General features: G+C 40.0%; 1 protein-coding gene and 1 long non-coding RNA gene across 3 annotated transcripts in view; one reads left to right on the top strand and one right to left on the bottom strand.

Annotated features, from left to right (window-relative positions):
* The first annotated feature begins 3,598 nt into the window (after nt 1-3,598).
* LOC121666624 lies at nt 3,599-6,455 on the top strand. The gene is made up of 2 exons (XR_006016721.1): nt 3,599-3,788; nt 5,374-6,455. It is a non-coding gene; the product is annotated as an uncharacterized LOC121666624 (long non-coding RNA).
* The window catches only part of CA10 (carbonic anhydrase 10), a 188,220-nt gene continuing 174,706 nt past the window's right edge, over nt 6,090-19,603 (bottom strand). For both annotated transcript variants that reach the window (XM_042032381.1, XM_042032382.1), the window contains exons 6-10: nt 17,543-17,638; nt 15,878-15,950; nt 10,588-10,742; nt 8,175-8,349; nt 6,090-7,305 (exon numbers count right to left, since the gene is read on the bottom strand). In XM_042032381.1, the coding sequence (XP_041888315.1) occupies nt 7,283-7,305; nt 8,175-8,349; nt 10,588-10,742; nt 15,878-15,950; nt 17,543-17,638 (522 nt within the window). In that variant the 3' untranslated portion in view covers nt 6,090-7,282. The remainder of the gene's footprint in view (nt 7,306-8,174; nt 8,350-10,587; nt 10,743-15,877; nt 15,951-17,542; nt 17,639-19,603) is intronic.

Below are 19,603 nucleotides of genomic sequence, written 5' to 3'. Positions count from 1 at the left end.
GTTTTTTCTTTTGTTTTATTTTGTTGGCTGTATCAGCCTTCCAAAAGGCAGAGCTGTGATAATTCAGTTGACATCGTTTAGACTCCCTACAGAAACCTGACCTGGGATAACAACCATGTCCTCTGACATTTCCCATGCTGACAGGAAAGTTCGTCCCCTACAAAGACGTTCTCCCTGTAAGACAAGCAACATATAAGGAGGAGTGGAAAGAGTCAATTTCTGAAAGCTGAAACCTGGAATTATTCGACAGTTCTTCATTCTTTATATTCGGAATTATGCAGGGATTCATCAAGACTTTTAAAAGTCAAAGTCCTGTTGGTCTGTAGTCTGGGCTACATGATTTAAGATCTCAGGAGGTGATGGTTGCCTTTGATAGTTCACATGCTTCCAGGAGAAGCCACTGCCTGCAGGAGGGCAGAGTCTGAGTGATTTAGTTTAAGTGTCTCAGCTGCCCGTCTGCGTGGGGCGAACACAGGCAGCAGCTGGGTGAAATGTTTGTCAATGAAGTTCCATTTTTGCATCTTTTTCTGCAGCTTGAGGAACACAGATACAAATAAATGTTTAATGAGTGAGGCCTCCAGTATTGTGAAACTTTGGCATGAATGTCTGAAAATGTCACTATTACCTATTGCTGTCAAATTTAAATTATGTCTGAAAGGAGGCAGCAAGCCGAAATCAGCATGCTGCTGTATTGCTGCATCATTAAGGGGAAAATTCAGGACAGAGGGAAAAGATCAATCTTTTCCGCCTGTGATTCTCCCAAATTCTGTTTTCTGCCATCGTGCTTACGACTTTCTATGTTGTCTTAACATTCCTCCATAAGATTTTTATTGCATATTTGAATATTAATAGGATATTTCCTCATCATGTTGACATATTCCCATGTAGGTTCAAAAACGCTGCTAGCGAGGATTTTCTTGCTATTTTCTAAGTCCATGAGAGACTCTTCTCTCTCACAGAAGAGGTAGCAGGGAATGTAAACAACCAAGCCACCTGCAACCTTGAAAAATCTTGTTTATGGTATAGTAGAAAAATATTTTGACAATGGATGTTTTAGGATTTTGGCCAATCACCCCAAGGGGTGGCTGATCCTTTGTCCAATTAGACTATGAAGAAAAAAGTCTATAAAAGAGTTTGTAAAATAATTAAATCAATCAATCTTGCTGCACAATTCCTGCCTGCTGGATCTTCTCTCCTCCTCCTTCCTATGGCTGCAGGACACGGTGATATACCCTAGGGCCCAGGCCTGCGGTAATATTCCCACCTCTTTACCATCACTTTACAATCACTTTCTCATCCAGCACATGAAATCTGGCACTTACCCAAGAGTCCTTTAGGGCAGCTTTGCAGGGCAAAACCTCCAGGGAGTCTCACTAAGGCTTAGGTGGTGCAGCAGGACAGCAAATGAAGCAGGCATGAGGCATTTCTGGTGATTTCTTTGCAGAATCCTTGAGGAGGGTTCACAAATCCTTGAGCAGGCACACCCAAAATGGCCCTCGAGCAATTGGGAAGGACATTCTGACCCTGACTCAGCATCAGCTTCCCTTGACCAAGCCCACACATGGTCCTGGTGCATTTGAACACGTGCCACAGGTGCAAATACCTGAATGCTTCAGCAAGTGGGATGTGAGGTGCTGGCTGTCTCCTTGTGCTGGGAATACGCACCCAAGGGTGAATTTCATAGCCTTGACCTTCCTTCTGGGGCAACACCACCATTTTCCACTGTAACTTTTCTCCCCTTGAATTTACTTTTGGCTCCAGCTCTTTCTTCCCTTATGGGGTGGGAGCATCTGCCTAAATTCATAAACTGCGTCAATATTTTTGCTGTTTTTCTAATGCTTCTCAGGATTTTTTTCCCTCTATTCAAATGCTAAGTGTTATTTTCCTGTCCTTAGAAGATTTATTATCCTGTTTTTCATTTTCTGTTCTGAGTATGTGTTTGACACATCTTTAGTTATTAGAATAGAAGCCTGACACTGTAGGAAACAAAAAATGTTTGCCTGCATTACATTTCACATTATAAATGGTGCTTGTTCTTTGCCATACAACCAGGCTCCTTGAATAATTTTACGGTGTGCTGTTGAGAACTGTGCTGAGCCATTTGCCAGTAAATCAGCATCTCCTACAGTAAACTCTCCATGCTTTGTCAGCCACTGTATCTGGGGAATAAAATCTAATAAAAAGAATCCAAACATGGAGCAGTTACAACTTATCTCCCTGAAAAACCTACAGTGTTTTGAGTTTAGGAACCAAATATCTGCAATTTTTTGGGGTGCAGTGTTCAGTACTAAAGCTTTGAGATGTAAAGTTCAACAAAACATCTACCTTTTGCTACAAATCTGGTATCTGCAATAAAATACACTGACCATTTTTCCTGACTTTTGGGGGAGGTTCACCTCCTGACAGCAGCAAAATTTTCAGCTTTGTTTTCAGATTTAGATGGAATTTTGGTAATGTTTAACCCTGAGCGCTTTATAAAGCAAAATAAAAAGATGGAATATCCTTCTCCTTTAATATTAAAGAGCATGAGGACACCCTAAATGTTGGAAGGGTTTTATTTGCCTTTTGGTCTTGGCATTCTGGGTACAACCATATCCTACTTTCCAGCTTGTCTTCACCAATTAATAGATGTACCAACTTATATAATTACTTGAATTTTTTTAATGGCTGCTGAAATGTGTTGATTCCAGCAGATAGTGTGTATCCAGCAATAGTATATCAAGAAAATTGCCAATTCTCATATATTCATGGCAGCACTGTGCTTCTGTGGGATAAACCTTTACTGCATTCCTCAGAGCTGCTTTTGTAAGAGGAGGGTACTGGTGGAAGTAACAAGGAGTGAAATCCCCAGAAAATTAAAATAGGGAGAGCAAAGGCAGGGTCTGTCAGAAGCAGGAAGGATTCTGAAGTATTATCCTGGGTTTTTTTCTTTGTTTTATAATAAATGTCTTGAAAGATCCTACTGTTTGACATACAAAGTACTTAAAAATGATTTCCACCAGGCTCCCAATGTCTCTGGTGCCTGACAAACTAATGTCACATGAGCAGCAATTAGTGTTGGCATTTCTTAAGGCCAAGATGTGGAACACTCAGAGCAAGCAGTGCTATTCAAAGAAACAAGAGTTTGCTGACTTTGAAGTTGTTCTGATCTTTGCAGACCAAATTCTTTTGATTGAGTTCCTTGTCTGTGTTTGAGTGTTTGGATCAGTACAGGGAGTACAACCTTGCACACCCTCACGTGTCTTTGTTCCTGGTGTTGTGATCTCAGGTCTCAATTTTTCAGCACAATTTCCATTGGCCCTCTGTGCTGGCTGGTGAACATTCATTACAAGGGACACAGAGTTTTCAGTACAAGTCCCCAGTACCACAAGAACCACTTCATGTTAGGGTGGCCAAAAAGGCTTCTCCCAGGATGCTTGTTCTGTTGTGTTAATCTATCCCAGTTTGGATTCCCCAGTTGGCTGTTGGCCTCTACCCCTCATCACTCCCCCAGAGCTCCCCATTGGTCCCCGTTCCCTGGTCCTGCCTTTTCCCCACCCCCGGATAAAACTGTGAGCTTCGGGATCACGTTGGTATTTGCCCGTGTAACCTTTGGCAGTGTAGCAGCAATAAATGCTCCTGGCGGAACGCACACAAACGCCCTTCTCGACTCTTTGCTACCGACTGCAACACAGAACCCACCCGTGCGCCTGTGGGGGCACGCGGGACCCCACGGAGCCGGGCAGGGACGGTGGTACCCCTCTTCTTTCCGAGTACCTGCTTGATAGGAAAGTGAGAGGTTTTAAATGGTAAGAAAGGATGTTTTTTTGTTTTATAGGAGTTTGTTCTATAATAACAAGTACCAAGCTTCGAGGTACATCCTCGATCTGTTTCCTTGCTGCTTCAGCGTTCAAGGCTGGAACAGGAAGGTAGAAGGACAGATGTGTGGTACCTGTAGGTACTGTTATGCTGAAGGCCTGTGCTTTCTGCTTTCATCCCACAGATCTCTTTTAGTTCTGATTTTCTGCATAGGAATATTTTTTATTTTTGGTTAAAGGAAAAAATGAGCTTATAAAACTTGGCTATTACATTTTTTTGACCGTTACTTGAAGCAGAGGGTTTTGGAGTGTTGTAAATTTGAATCTTCTCATGTCTTTTATCATCAGATGAGCTTGATAGTTTGGTACCTGTTTTGATAGCATGTTCTTCACTGTGAGTGGACAGATCTGAGCATTTCCTCCCATTATTAGGTTCTTAATATCTGTTATCATCATGGCATGAATACCTGGTCCTGCCTGTGGTGTTGACTGTTCATCGAGGTCAACACCACAGGCTGCCATGAGTGCATCACCTGCCAGGTACCTCCCGTCTGTGCTGAGCCTCATCACAAGCAAAAAATCCCAGTCCTGATCTGAATGGCTCAGGCAATGAGGCCACATTCAGCCCTTCCTAAGAGTATTGGGCTCTGTGTGCAGCCAGACTCTGCTGAGCACTGCAGACAAAGTGCTCAGGTTGGAGGCATTACCCTGGGCAGGTGTTGTGTGGGCTCTGAACTCCCAGCCTGTGTCAGCTGTTTGATCCTGGAACTTTTATCTTTTTGCTTAAAGGCTTTGTGATAAGATGTGGCTTTCTCTGGCTCCTCAGAGTCTCCTGACAGAGCTCCATGCCTGATCTGAACAACTGGGGCTGGATGTCTAAATGGCAAAACACTTAATTCTAAATTTTATTTGGGCAGAACACTTAATCCTAAATTTTATTTGGGTCTATTTCTGCTGTAATCTACGACTAAAACAAAAACCTAGGCGATTCATGGCAAGATACACTCACAAAATGGAGTTAGAAATGTTGACAAATATACTTGTGGTGTCCCAGTATGATTGCTCTCTTTCTCAATTTGCAGGGCTCCTATATTGCAGCCTAATCCAAAGTACAGCATGATTCCTTCCTAGGGCTAGTCCCTTCTATCATGTGTCTACCTCCCCTTAAATCCCTTCAATCAGCTTTCAGTAAAATAGAAAATAGGGTTTATTACTTATTAAAAGCTTTATAATGGAGGCCTGGCTTATCTTCCTTACCTTCTGTCACTGAAAAACTTGGACCAACAACTGCTGGATATTTGTCCAAATATAGATTAATGCATTGTGCATTTTATGCTCTCAGTAACTTTACTCTGCACCCTAAGCGAAGCTTAAAAGAACCCAAACAAGTAGGAGAAACAAGTTTATAAGTTATATATAGATCACTCAAACATATTGAAGGCATGTGACTTCCATTGTTTTTCAGTTCTTTATTAGCTAGGTAAAGCTAAGGTGGTAATTTTGCTGTTTTCAATTACAGAATTTGACAGTGTAGTACTTGCTGTGTGACATTTCTGTCGTGTTGTGGATTTTTCAGATTACTGCACGGTGTTGGAGGTCATTGGAAACGCTTAAAATGAAATAACTCGAGGATCAAGTATATTACAGATACGTAAACAGGATCCTGGAAATTAAATACCTTGAGGATCAAGTAATTTATATGTGTGCTAACAGGATCCTGGGAATGAAATAACTTGAGGATCAAGTATTATACTTGTGCTAAGAGGATTCTAGGTCAGCGTCACCAGCCCAAGACCCGCTGCAGACAGGGCACCTTTGTGCCAGCGCTTCTCACCAGAGCCTTCCCTGCACCTTGCACTGAGCAACCCAACTGCTGACAATTTTGGATTCCTCTCAGTTTTCCATCTCCATCCTGACAGTCCCCTGAATGCCAGTCCTGGCCTGTTCTCACTTTACAAGCCGTAATCTTTCCAAACCACACAGACCCTGGACTTTCCTGTCAGGTGCTCCTTGCACTGTTCTCTTCAGGCACAGATAAAATAACATTGTTGTCCCATTAAAACTCCCTGGCAGTTCCCTCACACTTCGTATAGTGCCTGCTCTTCCATGTGGTGTAAACACTTCCTTGCTGCTGGAGCATTTTCTGGCTTCATTTTGCTTTCTGTGAACTTAAATGTGGTACAAAGTGAGCATCAGGGATGGGGTATCAGGAGGCCTGACCCCTCTCCACACTGAAAAGAAAACCAACCTGAAAAATCCCTCAATATTCAAGAAGGTGAAACATGCGCTGTGTGAACTTGTTCAACACGTTTATTGAGTTCTTGACAGTAACCAAACACAGTGAATGACCATTATAAACTAGAAAAAAGGCATTTGCTTTTACTTGGTCAGCTCCTGCTTTATCTGTGAAGAAAAAGTATCCCTTTCACCACCAATTTACAGGATTGAATGTTTGTCCCAATAATGGCTTCAGCAAGGAAAATGGCAATTTTAAACTATGTTTCAACTGCTTTCTGCTTCTGAGCCCAGTTCCTGTTAATGATGGACCATAAAGTGGAGTTAAAGTTATACCACCTCTAAGTGCATTCCCAATTGTCATTAACTCACTTAAATGGGCTGCAAAGAAAGAAATGAAGTAAAAAAAAAAAAAAAAGAAAAAAAAGAAAAACACAAATAATGCATCCACAAGTGGTAGAGGGTTATTATTTCAGAAAGGAAAAAAGAAATCAAAGCAACTTTACTAAATTGTTAAACACATTTATTGAGCTGTTAATTGTAACCAACACAATGTATGATCTGTTGTAAAACAAGAAACAGAAAATGGATCAATTCTGATTTTGCCAAATCCTACTACAGATTTGTGACAGAGGGAAATATTTCAATTTCCTTTATATTCTGCAGTGATATATTTACAATACTTATCTCTCAAAGTCTGTCCCTTTTTAAATTAAATTAACAGAAAGATCATAACCTAGAAATAGGTTTCCTTTACAGTAGTCTTGTTCTGTCTTGTCAGTATCCATTAATGATAGTGAAATAATGAGAGCTTTCCAAGGATTACTTGGCACACAGAACACAACTCCACTTTGATGCTGTACCGAGCCACCTTTTTTCTTTTTTTTTTTTTTCTTTTTTTTTTTTTTCAATTGGGGGAGGGGGGGAGCAGAGGAAGAATTAATTTCATATGTACAAAGGCTGAAAAGTCTTTCTGTGTGACTCTAAATTAGTTCAGGAAAATTGTAATCACATTTAATGTAATACTGATTTGGTTTTTTTGTTGGTTGTTTGTTTGTTTGTTTGTTTGTTTTTTAAATGGCCACCGATCGTATGAATGGATTTTGAGGAGTTTTCCAGCACGGCAGCTCTTTTCCCACAGCACGTGGTGCGCGTGAGCCCAGAGAGGGAGGTTGGGTGCATTGTAGATGATGTCAATTCCCAGAAGGAGCATTCCACTGAGGATTTGGGTTTTGCCTGCTCTGTCTCACTTACTTGAGGAGCCATTCATTTACTGGAAGAGAAACAAACAAAAACCATTATGCTTTAATAAACTCCAAATATGAAACTGGTTTAACACTGTGAATCAAATTATTTAGCACTGTGTTAGGCACTTAGGCAAAATGGCTTAAAAAAGCCAGGAGGTTCAGCTTCCTCCTCTTTCTAGAAAAGAATTGTCTGAATGACTGTTTCTTTGAAGTATTGCAACACAGTCATCTGCCTTGCTGCTGAAAATGTCCTTTCTTTTCCAGCCTTCAGTGCTACTCCTTCATAATGATGATATTACCGCTGGGAGGGCACTTCAATACCATTATTTCAGCCAGTACAGTTGTGTGCATGGGCTCAAAGATGCATGAGACACATTAGAGCTCAGTTGTGAGCCACAGCTGTGGCATTGTAAGACTCTAACTGCAGGTGACTGAGCTGCTTCATTGTTTAATATCAATGCTTGACACTACATGTAGCAATTTAGGTGTTTGTTATGGTGGTGCACCTCGAAAGTGAAATTAAGTCTTATAAATTATTAATTTTGTTTGAGATCAGTTGTCATAAAGACTAGCTCATCCCCCCCCTTGTGGGTGAGTAAACCAGAGCAAAATGCACTTTTTAAGGTGAGAAGACTTTAAAATGAGGCTAAAAAACCAAGGGCCTGTCCTATTTACTTCTAAAAACATATTAGATGTCCCAGGCTATTTTTTGTCATGCTTTTTCCTGCACATTTCCTCATCTATTTCAAGTGTGTGGCATTTGACTGACACAGTTATTCCCCTAGATCTGGAGTTTTATGTGTTTTTATTTGTGTGCTTTGTCATGCCCTTGGATTTCTCAAAGAAAGGAGCTCAGTGCAAGCATGGAAGGGGTTATTCTGGAGGTGGAACGTACCTCTATACTGTAGTTTCTGTGCTCTATTGTTTGGACAATCTTTTCCCTGTAAACTAAAGTTGATATTGGTTCGGATACATCGATTGTTGAGAGGCTGGACTGGTCTGAAATTGTCGCTCATGCTCAGAAATATCTGTGATGGTTGATTCTGGCTTAGCAGTCGTAAAGAATGCATCTATAAACACAAAACAAGGGGTTTTTAGTATTGGTCTTTCCTGTAAGTAAACAACATACAACACTATTAAATAGGTAAGTTAATATTTGGAAGTAAAGCAGAATTTCAGTAAAACAGAATTTAAGTTAACGCTGACAGTTTGTAGTCAGAGGTAACTTAAAACCATTCCTTGTGTGCTCCTGTTTCTGACCCCCATTTTAAACAAGAGTAACCAGTTTTGTGGGGAGCAAATGAAAGTAGTATTGAGGTGTCCTTGGGTGAGCAGGAAACAAATGGAATCCACAGCGCTGGATGGCAGCAGCTGGTGCAAAGCAAATGAACTTGATGAATGACAAGAGCTAATTTCCTGAATCACTGTAGCTTTCAGCTGAGAAGCCAGAGCTTTGGTTGTTGTTACTCAAGAACCAGGTAGGGGCAGGCAGGATGGGAAGGAAAACTGACAGTGATGCTGCTGAAGTCGTGAAATTAATGATGTTAAAAAGTGAGAGCCTCTCTCTGCTGACAGGTCTGTCATGATACTGTCTGTGCTGTGACTGTGAGTGTTCCTACAGCAGACTCTGGCCTTCTTCTGAGATGGTTTCACAGCACAGAGGGAATTACTGAATCATCCTGTGCATCCAGCACTGGTTGGCAGAAATGGCTGTTATAGTGACTATGCAACTCTTAATTGATTCAAGTCAACCAAAATCAGAGAGGGAAGAAGAAGTTTCAAGTTACAAACCAGAAATCCTCAATATTTTGGTTTAAAGATATAAAAAGAAAGTATCTTCCCCATCAGTGTACAATTTAAGAGGTTAGTTTATGGCATTTAATTGGGAAATCCAGTAGATGGGTTTTATGTACTGGAAGTTTTAACAGCTTCTAGGGAAAACTTGAGCTGGGCATTGCTCTTTCAGTCTGAGTACACAACGTAATTAGTAAGTTTCCACAAAATCCATTTGCAGCACTAATAATGGAGGATATAAATAACCATTAAAGCATGACAAGGAGGTTATAACCTCAGCTGCACTGAGGTTATAACCTATCATGAGGTTATAACCTATAGGTAGCAGCACAGACTGGAAATATTCTAATCCTTACTTTGCACATTAAGGTTCTACCTAAAAATGTTGCTTGCAGGAAAATATTCAGGTCCTGTGTTTGAAAAGTTCACAATACTCAGCATTTTTGCCTGTGCTTAGCTGTGTTGTTCTCCCAAATCACCAGTTTAGAAAAGAAACAAAGTGCTTTTTCTGCCTCCAGACTAAACTGGACACAAGGAATATCACAAAAATAAAACATCTCAGGCTTTTAAAAGTCATCTTATTTACAATATTAATATGATTTTAAAACCCAAAGTGATATTTGGGGTTGTTTTCTTGTTCCTCATTTCATTTCTCAGGCCAGATTTCTTCTGCTGCCTGCGTGGGGCAGGCAGATGGTGGTTCAAGTATTCCTTGGGGTTCCAGCACGCAAGAGAGGAGGTTTTAGTTCATCTCACAGCTCTTTAGGCAACTCACTGAAGGGAACTCTGGAGAAGAGGGCAAAGTGTTAAATTTGCTGTTTTCTGATGCCAGGCATTGGATTGTAAGCGAGCTGTACAGAAATGTAGTTTTTGAGACTTTTCCACTGATGTGTTTCCTCAACAGCTTCCTTTTGGATGTGAAATGTGTTTTCTCTTGCATAATTTCTTCTGCTTCTCTCTAACAGGGGCTTCAATATGTCAATGTGATTTTTCCAACAATATTTGTGGTGTATATCCTGTAATTTCATTCTATACCAGAAAGCATCAGCTTATTTTATTTCCAGAAGGCTCCAGATACTGTATCTCTGTCACATTAATGTGCTATCAACATGTATTTATTCAGACCTAGGAATGGCCTCTGTTATCCTTAATAACCTCAGTTATGTTTGTACAACACTGCTGTACTTGTTTTAGAGTCCCCAAGTAAGAGTTCACAGCATCACAGAATAATGCAGCTGTGAACAGACTGCTGGAAACCACTTGTTTCAAACCGTCACTGAAAACAGGGCCCCCCCTCAAAGTTTGTGTATATAGATACTGACAGAACTCTAAACAGTTAAGATTTTTAATTTGAAAAAAAACCTCTTCGATGCTTTTGCAAACTGTATAAATTGCATGCAGAGATCCCTACAGCACAAGGCTTGAATCTCATTTTTTATGTAAAGCTGTAAATATTATGTTTAAAATATTATTTTGTACCTATCCTAGATTGAGTAATTTGTAAATTGCTTTACCTGCATCCTTGTTATGTAGACAGGTTTGTTCATTATTATCCAGCTTGCTGTTTCATAGCAGGGTGGAATTGTCATTGACCCATCATATGTAATGAAACTAGATGTCTCTGGATAAAGTTCCTCAATATTAAGCCCCTGTAGTAAATATGCATCATCTGGAGAACAAAGGAGGAAAACAAATCAAGTAGAACAGTAGCATCACAAAAAAACCCCAAACCCAAAACAACAAAAACAAACAAACCCTCCCCCCCCCCCACTTCATGTCTCCTAGTTCCAGAACATGATGTTCAGTTTTACCAAAGAATGAAGTTTAACAGATGCACATTTCTGTATGCTCCAGCAGATTAGACAAGAACAAGTAACACAAGTAGCATCCCTGACACTGCTGGGTGGAGCTGCACTGAGGTTCACATTCACACATTGAGAGCTGAGCACGGGCTCTCACAGGGGAATTCTGAATCACATTTAGGGACTGGAGTCAAAGGCTTCTTGCAGTTGCAGTTATTGATTGAGAGGCAGAAGCCTTTGGAGAATGCTGACTTTCCATCTTTTGGGGTGATTAACAATTTTTGCACAACAAAGCCTTGGGAAGGCGAAGAGAGTTAAAACTTAATTGTCCTTCTGGCATGAGAGGAAGTTGCAGTGAATGTGTGATAATAAAGCTGCTCCATTAAACCTCCTGGCCTTGCATGTGTACAGTGGGGTGGGTGCAGTGCCAGCTCCCTCAGAAAGCTCAGCTCCGGGTGGAAAGCTTGCTGGGAAGCAGCACCAGGGTCCCTGCCTTTATTGTAAGGTTCCCTGGGAATTAATGAGGTGTATTCCTCTCCAACAGCATTTATTTTGTGGATATGTACCAAAATATAATGAGATACGGTTCTATCTTTCAAAATCCATCAGAGTTCCTCAGTGTTTCCTGTACTACCTGCACTATTTCCCTTGGGTAATGCTGGCCCTACAGTACTTTTGGCAGTGCTGTCAAAGCTAAAACTCAGATTTTCCTGCCAAATCTTAGGCTGTACGAGTTCATCCACTCAGGGATAAACATCTTTTATTACTGATACACTGCTGCTTGTGTGTGTCTCGGAGAAAGCCGGGGTGGTTATGAGTTGTAACATTGTGAGATCTCTTCAAACCCTTTCACTCCTGTGTGGTGTCTCCAATTTGGTTCATTTGCAGAGGGAACATTAAAATGCAGGCAAGGAAATTGCACACTGAGGTGCATTCCCTCTTTCAGTGCTCAACAAGGGCTGGCCTTGATTTGCAGAGAAATCCAAATGATCAAGGAAATTTGTAAGAGCTAAAAAAGAAAGGCATAATTTAACTTGAATTTAACATATTGTATCTGAAGGACAAAACTTAGATGAGCAAAAGACTTGTCTTGTACAATCTAATGGAAAGAAAAGAAAGGCTGCAGACTATTGTCTTGGGCAACAGAAAATCAAAGAAAACAGGCAGAGCAAATATGACCTTGTTTTTTCTTTTAACACAGCACAGTCAACATGGTACAGGGTTTTGGGGCAGCAATATTGGCAGCTACAGCATCAGTTAAAGTGTCAGGGTGAGAGTGTAATGTTTCTGCCTCATTGACCAGAGCCTTGCTGTTATTTCATATTTTAAATGTGTTTGTTATTTTACAAAATAAAATCTTGGCAGGTTCTCTCATGTTTGTCAAAAATAGAGCCCTCTGCCCTGTCCCTGCAGCTTGAGCCAGGGTGATTTTCCTGCTGCATGGCTGGCTGGATCCTCAAGCAGAGGGGAAAGTGCCATTAGCGTCTGGTAGGTGGCTGACTGTCACCTGTTTTAATATGCCCAGGCTTCACTGGCCCATGGCCTGTGATAGCCTCTTTCTAAACCCAAATTTTCCTGACAGAAGCATGAAAACACTGTCAAAACGCAGTTATATTTGAACAGGTAGAGACGACTGAATACATCTGTGTCCTATTCATTAAAAACATTATTTGCAGTGCACTGGTAATTTTGCTAGAATTGCATCAGAAGAGAAGGGATGGATTTTTTTCATGCCAGCGCCTGTTTTCATGAGTCATCACACACTTTTCCCTTTCCCACATGAACATCCTGTTCATTATTTATAAGCCATGGAGCATGGTGTGTTTAGCACCAAGTGGCACAGAGCCAGGCAGAAGAGATCCCTAAGGACCAGATCTGTTTTCTCACAGCCACATTGGCTTCAGCTGGGCTAAAATGATTTAAACCAGGTAGAATTTGCCCTGAAATGTTTACTAGGAGATGGAAAGCTAACTGAAGATTAATACAGATGAGGGATATCGATATGGAAAACTGGAGGAAAATACCACTTCAGGAAAAGTGGAAGATAGGGGTGAATGAAACAAGAGTTTGTCCAAGAAAAAGCAGTACCTATTAATGCCTGTATATGAGTTACATTCCCATGGGAAGTCAGATGACTCTATGAGAGAAGACTACACAATAAGGATTTGGTTACCAACATTATTCCCATGAACAGGTCTGCCCTTTCCCACATCTTGGTAAGGGTTTCCTGCTCCGGAGCTGAAGCAGTCGTGGTGGGTCAGTATTAACACCAGACTGCAGAACTTCAAAGTCTTGCTTATATTTACTGCAAATATGTTCAAAATGCTCAAAATCACTACATGTGATCTCCTGCCAGTGACAAACTTCTTTTCCTAAACCCATCCAGCCTTTCCTAGGTCCTCTGCATCATTCCTATCTACAGCCCACAATCTGTTTCTCTTGATCTGCTGGTACCTTAGGGTGATTTCCAAACTCAGGAACTGTTCTCTCGACAAATTAGATTTAATTAGATTTCACACTCATTTACATAAAGGCCTTGACTCTGACAATTTACTTAGGAAATTATGGAAATCCTTTTATCCCTAGATTTGTAATAAATGTATGGGGTTGGCTTTCACAGCAAATTCTTGTATGTTCTCTTTATAATAATGCTTGTTATAGGGAATTGAGTGGAGGAAGGTACATTTGATTTTAAAGTTCATATCATGATAATCCAGAAGAGGATCTAGGTTAGATTTACAGGGTAAGGAATGTAGAGATCCTCAGTTTCTCTGCTTACCAGACAATGACAAGACCAAATTTTTATGAGGAATTTTGTGAATCTAAAAAGTTACTTTTTTTTTCCTATGTTAAGCAAACACTGGGTGAAAGCTCATGTAGCATAACTGTTTTGAAAGAAAACTAACTTATCCCCTCAAATGGCAGACTTAACAAGGAATAATACAGCTTTTGAGAGATCCACACAGCTTCTGACTAAAGGCTGCTTGAAAGAACCCTTGTTTCAGCTTGCTCACAGTAGATTCTTTGGGCTGCGATAACAGAATAAAATAAGCATTTAAAATCTCCTCAAAAATTCCTTGGGGTCCACTTTACTTCACTGTAGCCATTAATATCTAAGGGTAGAAATTTCCCTTTTAATGCATTTTGCCTGTGGAAATTTCATGCAGCAGGAGAGATAGCACTTAATGTTGTTGCTGTTCTTTAAACAAAAAAACCACCTTTATTTATGTTATGAACTGTCCTGACTCTGAACCAGTGTTCCATTTATCATTCCCTCCACACTCCTCTTGAGCACACTGGGCCTGGGCATTTTGTCAGCACCGTGCTGAGTACTGACTTCAGGAGTGGAGCCGTAGAGCAGAAGCTGAAAAACTCCAGCTGCTAAAGGCACACTAGAAATCCTTGCAGTGTAAGAGGTAAAATTAGTTTTCAGCAATGATGCTATAATCCATCATGCAAGACAACTGCAAAATTACTTTCAATAACACTTCCACGTTTCCAATTTACACTAAAAATTCCCAGTCAATACTTGTTACTACAGTAAGTAACCCAATGCCCTGTGGAATATTGTGTGCATTGTGTGCCTATCAGGGGTTTAATTTGAACAGATAAACTTAGCAAAAACAGTGGTTACAAATTAAAGCAATTCTGTTAATCACTGCTTTTCCAGCCTGTGTTTCGTGTGCTCATCTTCATGCGAAATTTCATGTAGTAAACCCAAGTTAGATGTGACTGGAATTGTCTTTCCCTTGTATGGAGACAAAACAAGCAATGGGAGGTTGTGGGATGCTGACAACTCCAGAGAGGAGTAGTTCTCACTGTAAATGCAGCATCCAAATGAAATATTTGGTATTGGGAAGGTGTGGCCCCATGGGAGAACATCTGGTTGATCCCCAGACAGAAGCTGGGAATATGGAATTTGTGGGTGAAAGAGCTGGAAGGCAGGAAGCTCTTGCAGAACAGCATTGTTGTGATTTTGCAAGGAATCAAGACAAGCAGTTTAAAAGTGGGACTGATCTGCTTCTTCCATGCAGAGAAGATGGCATTTGACACTGATAGAACAATCCGGAAAAAACATTCTGAGGAGAAGCCTCTGTTGCCTTCCTTTCCATAGGTATTGTAGAGAACTGAGTTTTATCATCATAGAAGCCTCTTATTTGGACCAAAGATGTAACAAGATTTGTTAACTGTCAGGTAAAATCAGAGAAACATCAGTGGGGTGAAAGGTATGTGTGTTGTAGGAGAGGACAAGGAACTATTTGTGTTGTCAGTTCGCTGTGTACTTTCTGAAAGTTAAATTCTGGTGTTGTTGAACTTAAGAACTTCATGGCAGCTTGGAATATTTGACAAAGGAAATGAGGTTTTCAGGAGAAGAGGTTTAATTTGTTACACATACTTTTCATTACTCTCTCTAAAATATCTTAATTAAGCTCCAGTTTTCCACAAGGTCAATATACGAACATGGAATTATTGAGGATCATCAGTTTAAGGCTTTCCAAATGTGAATACAACAAATATACAAGCTATGTTAATGACCTCTTTCTGTATCAGTTAAATGCAGCAGTTGTTGAATAGGAATGTTGTAACTTTTCTGTACAAAAAGAAAACACTGATGAATACTAAATCCAGTTAATGGTGCAGCATCTTGACATAACCAGATTCGATATAATCTCGGCTGCTCCACACGTCCCTTTTATTGCTAACAGTAGGCAGTTTCTCCTGAGCATTCTGTGTGAATACAGTATATGTATGTGTCAAATATAATTTCATTAATCTGTTGCACCTTCAGACATAAAACAGACTTTGAAATTCAAAATTCATTTGATAAAGTGATGACCGAACGAGATTTTTCACATTCCTGAGTTTATCTTGTAGAGTTGCTGGCAATGCAAACCTGGAATTTCTGCCCATAATAAAGTGCCTCTTATTTCAAGATCACTAAATGTGTTATCTGATACTGAAAGAATACAGCTCTTACCAGAGGAAATGAAAAGAAACTTACTCTTATATGTTATTCTCGTTATGGTGTCTCTGTTAAGCATACGATTTAGAAATGGATTTGATGATTCAGATACCTACAGAAGAGAAAATGGATAACGTCAAAATCTTCTCACAAACATTTCCTTGCCAGAACTGCAGCTCTTCCACGTGTGCACACACACCCTCACTCTCTGATACTCCTCCAACTGGGTTCTGCCTTTTTTTCACTGTTATGGGAGAAGGAAATAATTACTTAGTTGTTTTTCTAATGAAGCTTGATAGAAAGTTGGTAAAATAAATAAAACACAGGGTGAACAGAAATTATTGCCTGAATAAAAGCATGAGCACAGGATTCTTCTCCAACAGCTTTGATGGAATTTGCAGGTGGTTGATATACTAGCCAGGATTTTAATTAGTATTCTATTATTTTATTTATTAATAAATATAATTTCCTTGCATCAGACTATTTTAATTGCAAATTAAAGCTCTCTTCTTCTGGTTTATGTCTGGGTAACATATGAGGTAACAGCTCATGTTCAGGTGGAATTTCCCACGTATCAGATTCTGCCCCCTTGTTGCCTCTTCCCTGTTGCTCAGCAGCCCCGAGCAGAGCCTGGTCCATCCTCTGACACCTCCCTGCAGGTACTTCTAAATATTGACAACAATCTCTCTGTCTTCTCTTTAATTTTTCCCTTTTTCATGAATTCAAGTCAGTTTTTTGGGTCATAATACAATACATTTTGGATTAAAAAAAAAAAAGGGTAGCCTAAATATCTTTCTTAAATATTAGATCTGTGTGAAAATTGTCCTTTTATATCTAATTATTCGGTGTGCTCTGTGAAATGCATACTTTAATTCTGAGGCTAATGCTTTGTTAGGAGCTTTATGAAATGGGATTAGAGTACTAAGGGGAACTATAGATATCCCATACCTAAGGTGTGATGAGGTGAATTTCAGCATTACTCAGAAATACACACTTTTTTAGACTGATGAACAGAGCTACATAATGGCAGAATATTAACAATATTTGGAGGGGAGAAATACATTCTTTATATAAAATTAGAGAAAAGGTTTCTCCAATGTAATTAAAGAGGTTTGAGAAAACCATGAAGTCCTGAGTTCAGTGTTAGATCGCTATAAATTATAGACATAAGTATGTACCTTGAATGCAACGGGATGGAGACTAAATAAAATATTCACATGTCTTTGTAGTTCTGTGAAATGGAAGATATTAGAAGTTCTACTTTAACGTTCTTTCAGTTTTGATAGTTTAAGATGTTTTAAATAACACTGAGAAAAACTGATTTTGCTGGCTTTGACACATCAGCATGATATGCCCTCTTTCCCAGGGCCTCAACCTACTAGAAGAGACTGGATGAATAACACTTCATGAAGAAACACAAAATCTGCAAAGCTAGTAACTTCTGTCGTACCCATTAAAGTGTTAAGAGTGATGTTTGTGGTGTAAGGGATTTTTTCCCCCCTTCCTTATCCCTTTTAATTTCCCTTCTATTGGAAAAGCTTTGGAGCAGAGATGGTGTGCTCAGTTCAGGATGAAGCTGTCTGGATTCCAGATCAGAGCCTCTGGGCATTGCTGTAGCATAATGAGGAGTCTAACTCCTACATTTACAGTTCAGGGAAAAGTTTACTGTCTATATATTAGGAATCTGTAGTACTGAATACTTACTTTCATAAATATGGAAACTACCACCAACCCATTAGGACTCTTTGCAGCTTCTGTGACATTTGTGTACAGCTCATGGTTATAGTGGATCAGCTGAACCTAGAAAAGGGTGAAGGGAAGGATTACAATTAACCAGCGGCAAATCATCCCATACAGCATTTGCAAATACTCCCCACACACCCCTCAGTTTGCATCAGGATTCCATCTCTGCTTTGGGTACTTTGTAGCAGGGTAATTTTTCAGGCATTTGCAGCATGTGTGATTTTAATAATTTCAGTCACCCTCTGGCTCCAACTGGTACAGCAGCAGCGTGTCTTCTTCTGAATTGCCAGCCAGTGAATTCACCCACATCCAGTTACAGACTGCACTGCAGGGGCTGACATCATTTCCCTGTTCCAGCAGCACTTGCCATGGGCACCAAGTAATCTGTACTCTGCAGCCTCAAGCCAAGCACAGAGGAATCAGGGGTTGAAATATTTGAGGAAACATATGGGATATGAGTTTGGAACTGTTAAAACCAGCACTTGCAGAATTCAAAATACTGATATTCATTGGCCCCAGATTCTGCAAACTTGTTAACAAAGGCTCCTACAGGTAAGCAGTTACTATATTATTGTTAACCAGGTTCTCCTTAGCTCCTGCAGCTTTCCTTCTGCTTTTTAGTTTTATGACTTGCTGGAACTTTTAAATTACAAAGGCACAGTTCCCTTCTCTCACTGCTATGTAAATATCTTACCCAGAACCTTGGTATTTGATTTGGCTGGGATCACCAGCCACTGCTACCATTTACATTGCAATTTGTAGCTTTTTTTAAAAAAAAGATGAACAAATGTAATGAACTCCGGTGGGAGTTAAATACTTCTGAACAGATGAAAGTCTAGTCAGCTTTATTTAGCCTAAAGATCTTTCTTAGTTTTCAGATGTCAATTAGAAAAGGAAGGTTCTTGTTCTGCCATTGTCAGAATTTCAGCAGCCTGATGTTCACATTTTAAAATCAGGTCTGTCTTTCATGTGCTGATAATTCTAAAGGCTGTCCAGAGAAATTCCTGGACTTACATCCTGTGAACAAGATCGGGATTAATTTGGTTTTTATATCTGGTAATCTTTGTAACTGTACAAATGGTCCAAGACTAAGAGTGCCAGAAAAGAAATGTCATTATCATGTGCTGCCCATGTTTATAATGAGGGAAAAAAACAACCCCTAAACCTCACTGAAACAGGGTTTAATGCCTGCATTGGTGACATTGTCTTTTGGATGAACGTGAGATCTGGTTATTCAGTAGTGAAACACAAAGGTGAGGAGTTTTCTGCAGGAATGGTGTCCCTACAGGATCTGCTGTGCACAATCGAGTTACACAGACTAAACCTCACTTTGCCACTCAAAAACGTAAGTCCACCAATTCATGTGCTGATCTGAATTGCAGCAGCATCCCAAGTTATATGTAACCTACACCATTATTATCTCAGTCCAAGCTAAGGTGAGAAATAAATGACGTGTTCAAACAGTTCTATTTCCCACATTCTGCCCTGGCTGCAAAATGTATTCTTCTTGTAAGTAAATTACTCAGAATCTGAACTCATAAGCTTTATATAAAAGTCCCCTGAGCATTGTCCTCTCACCACCCCCCAAATCCCTTTGTGATGCTGTTTTAGTGCTTGGACATTGATGTAAAAAGGGGCAATGGAAATTCTGAAAGAGAAAATTTGCATTGGTAAGATCAGAAGATTTTTGGTGCGTAGCTTTGCTATTTACAGCCAGCAGTTCACAGACCAAAAAAATCAGGTGAGGGTCAAAAGTACTGCTATGATGTGTTAATTTCAATTACTTTAGTCCTGTGTCAGTTGGGAACTATTGGTTGTTTTTTCTACAGTCTACCCAGTTGGCATTTTTTTAAGGCAAGCAAACAAATCAAACTGCAGTGAAAAAGTGAAAATGTCAAAGGAGCAAGTGGAGTCCTCTACCAAATTCTGACAGTCAGAAAGCAGGACAAGTGAAGGTCTCATAAAGAATTAATGATGGCATTTACTCTACAGCACACAGGAGTTACAATGCTTGTTAGTCAT

The sequence above is a fragment of the Corvus kubaryi genome, unplaced genomic scaffold (assembly GCF_017639235.1).
Source record: "Corvus kubaryi isolate FWS band 111438036 unplaced genomic scaffold, C.kubaryi_AGA036_p1.0 37353, whole genome shotgun sequence".
Lineage (NCBI taxonomy): Eukaryota > Metazoa > Chordata > Aves > Passeriformes > Corvidae > Corvus > Corvus kubaryi.
The sequence above is the reverse complement of the archived record's forward strand: the minus strand, read 5'-3'. Positions and strand labels throughout refer to the sequence as shown.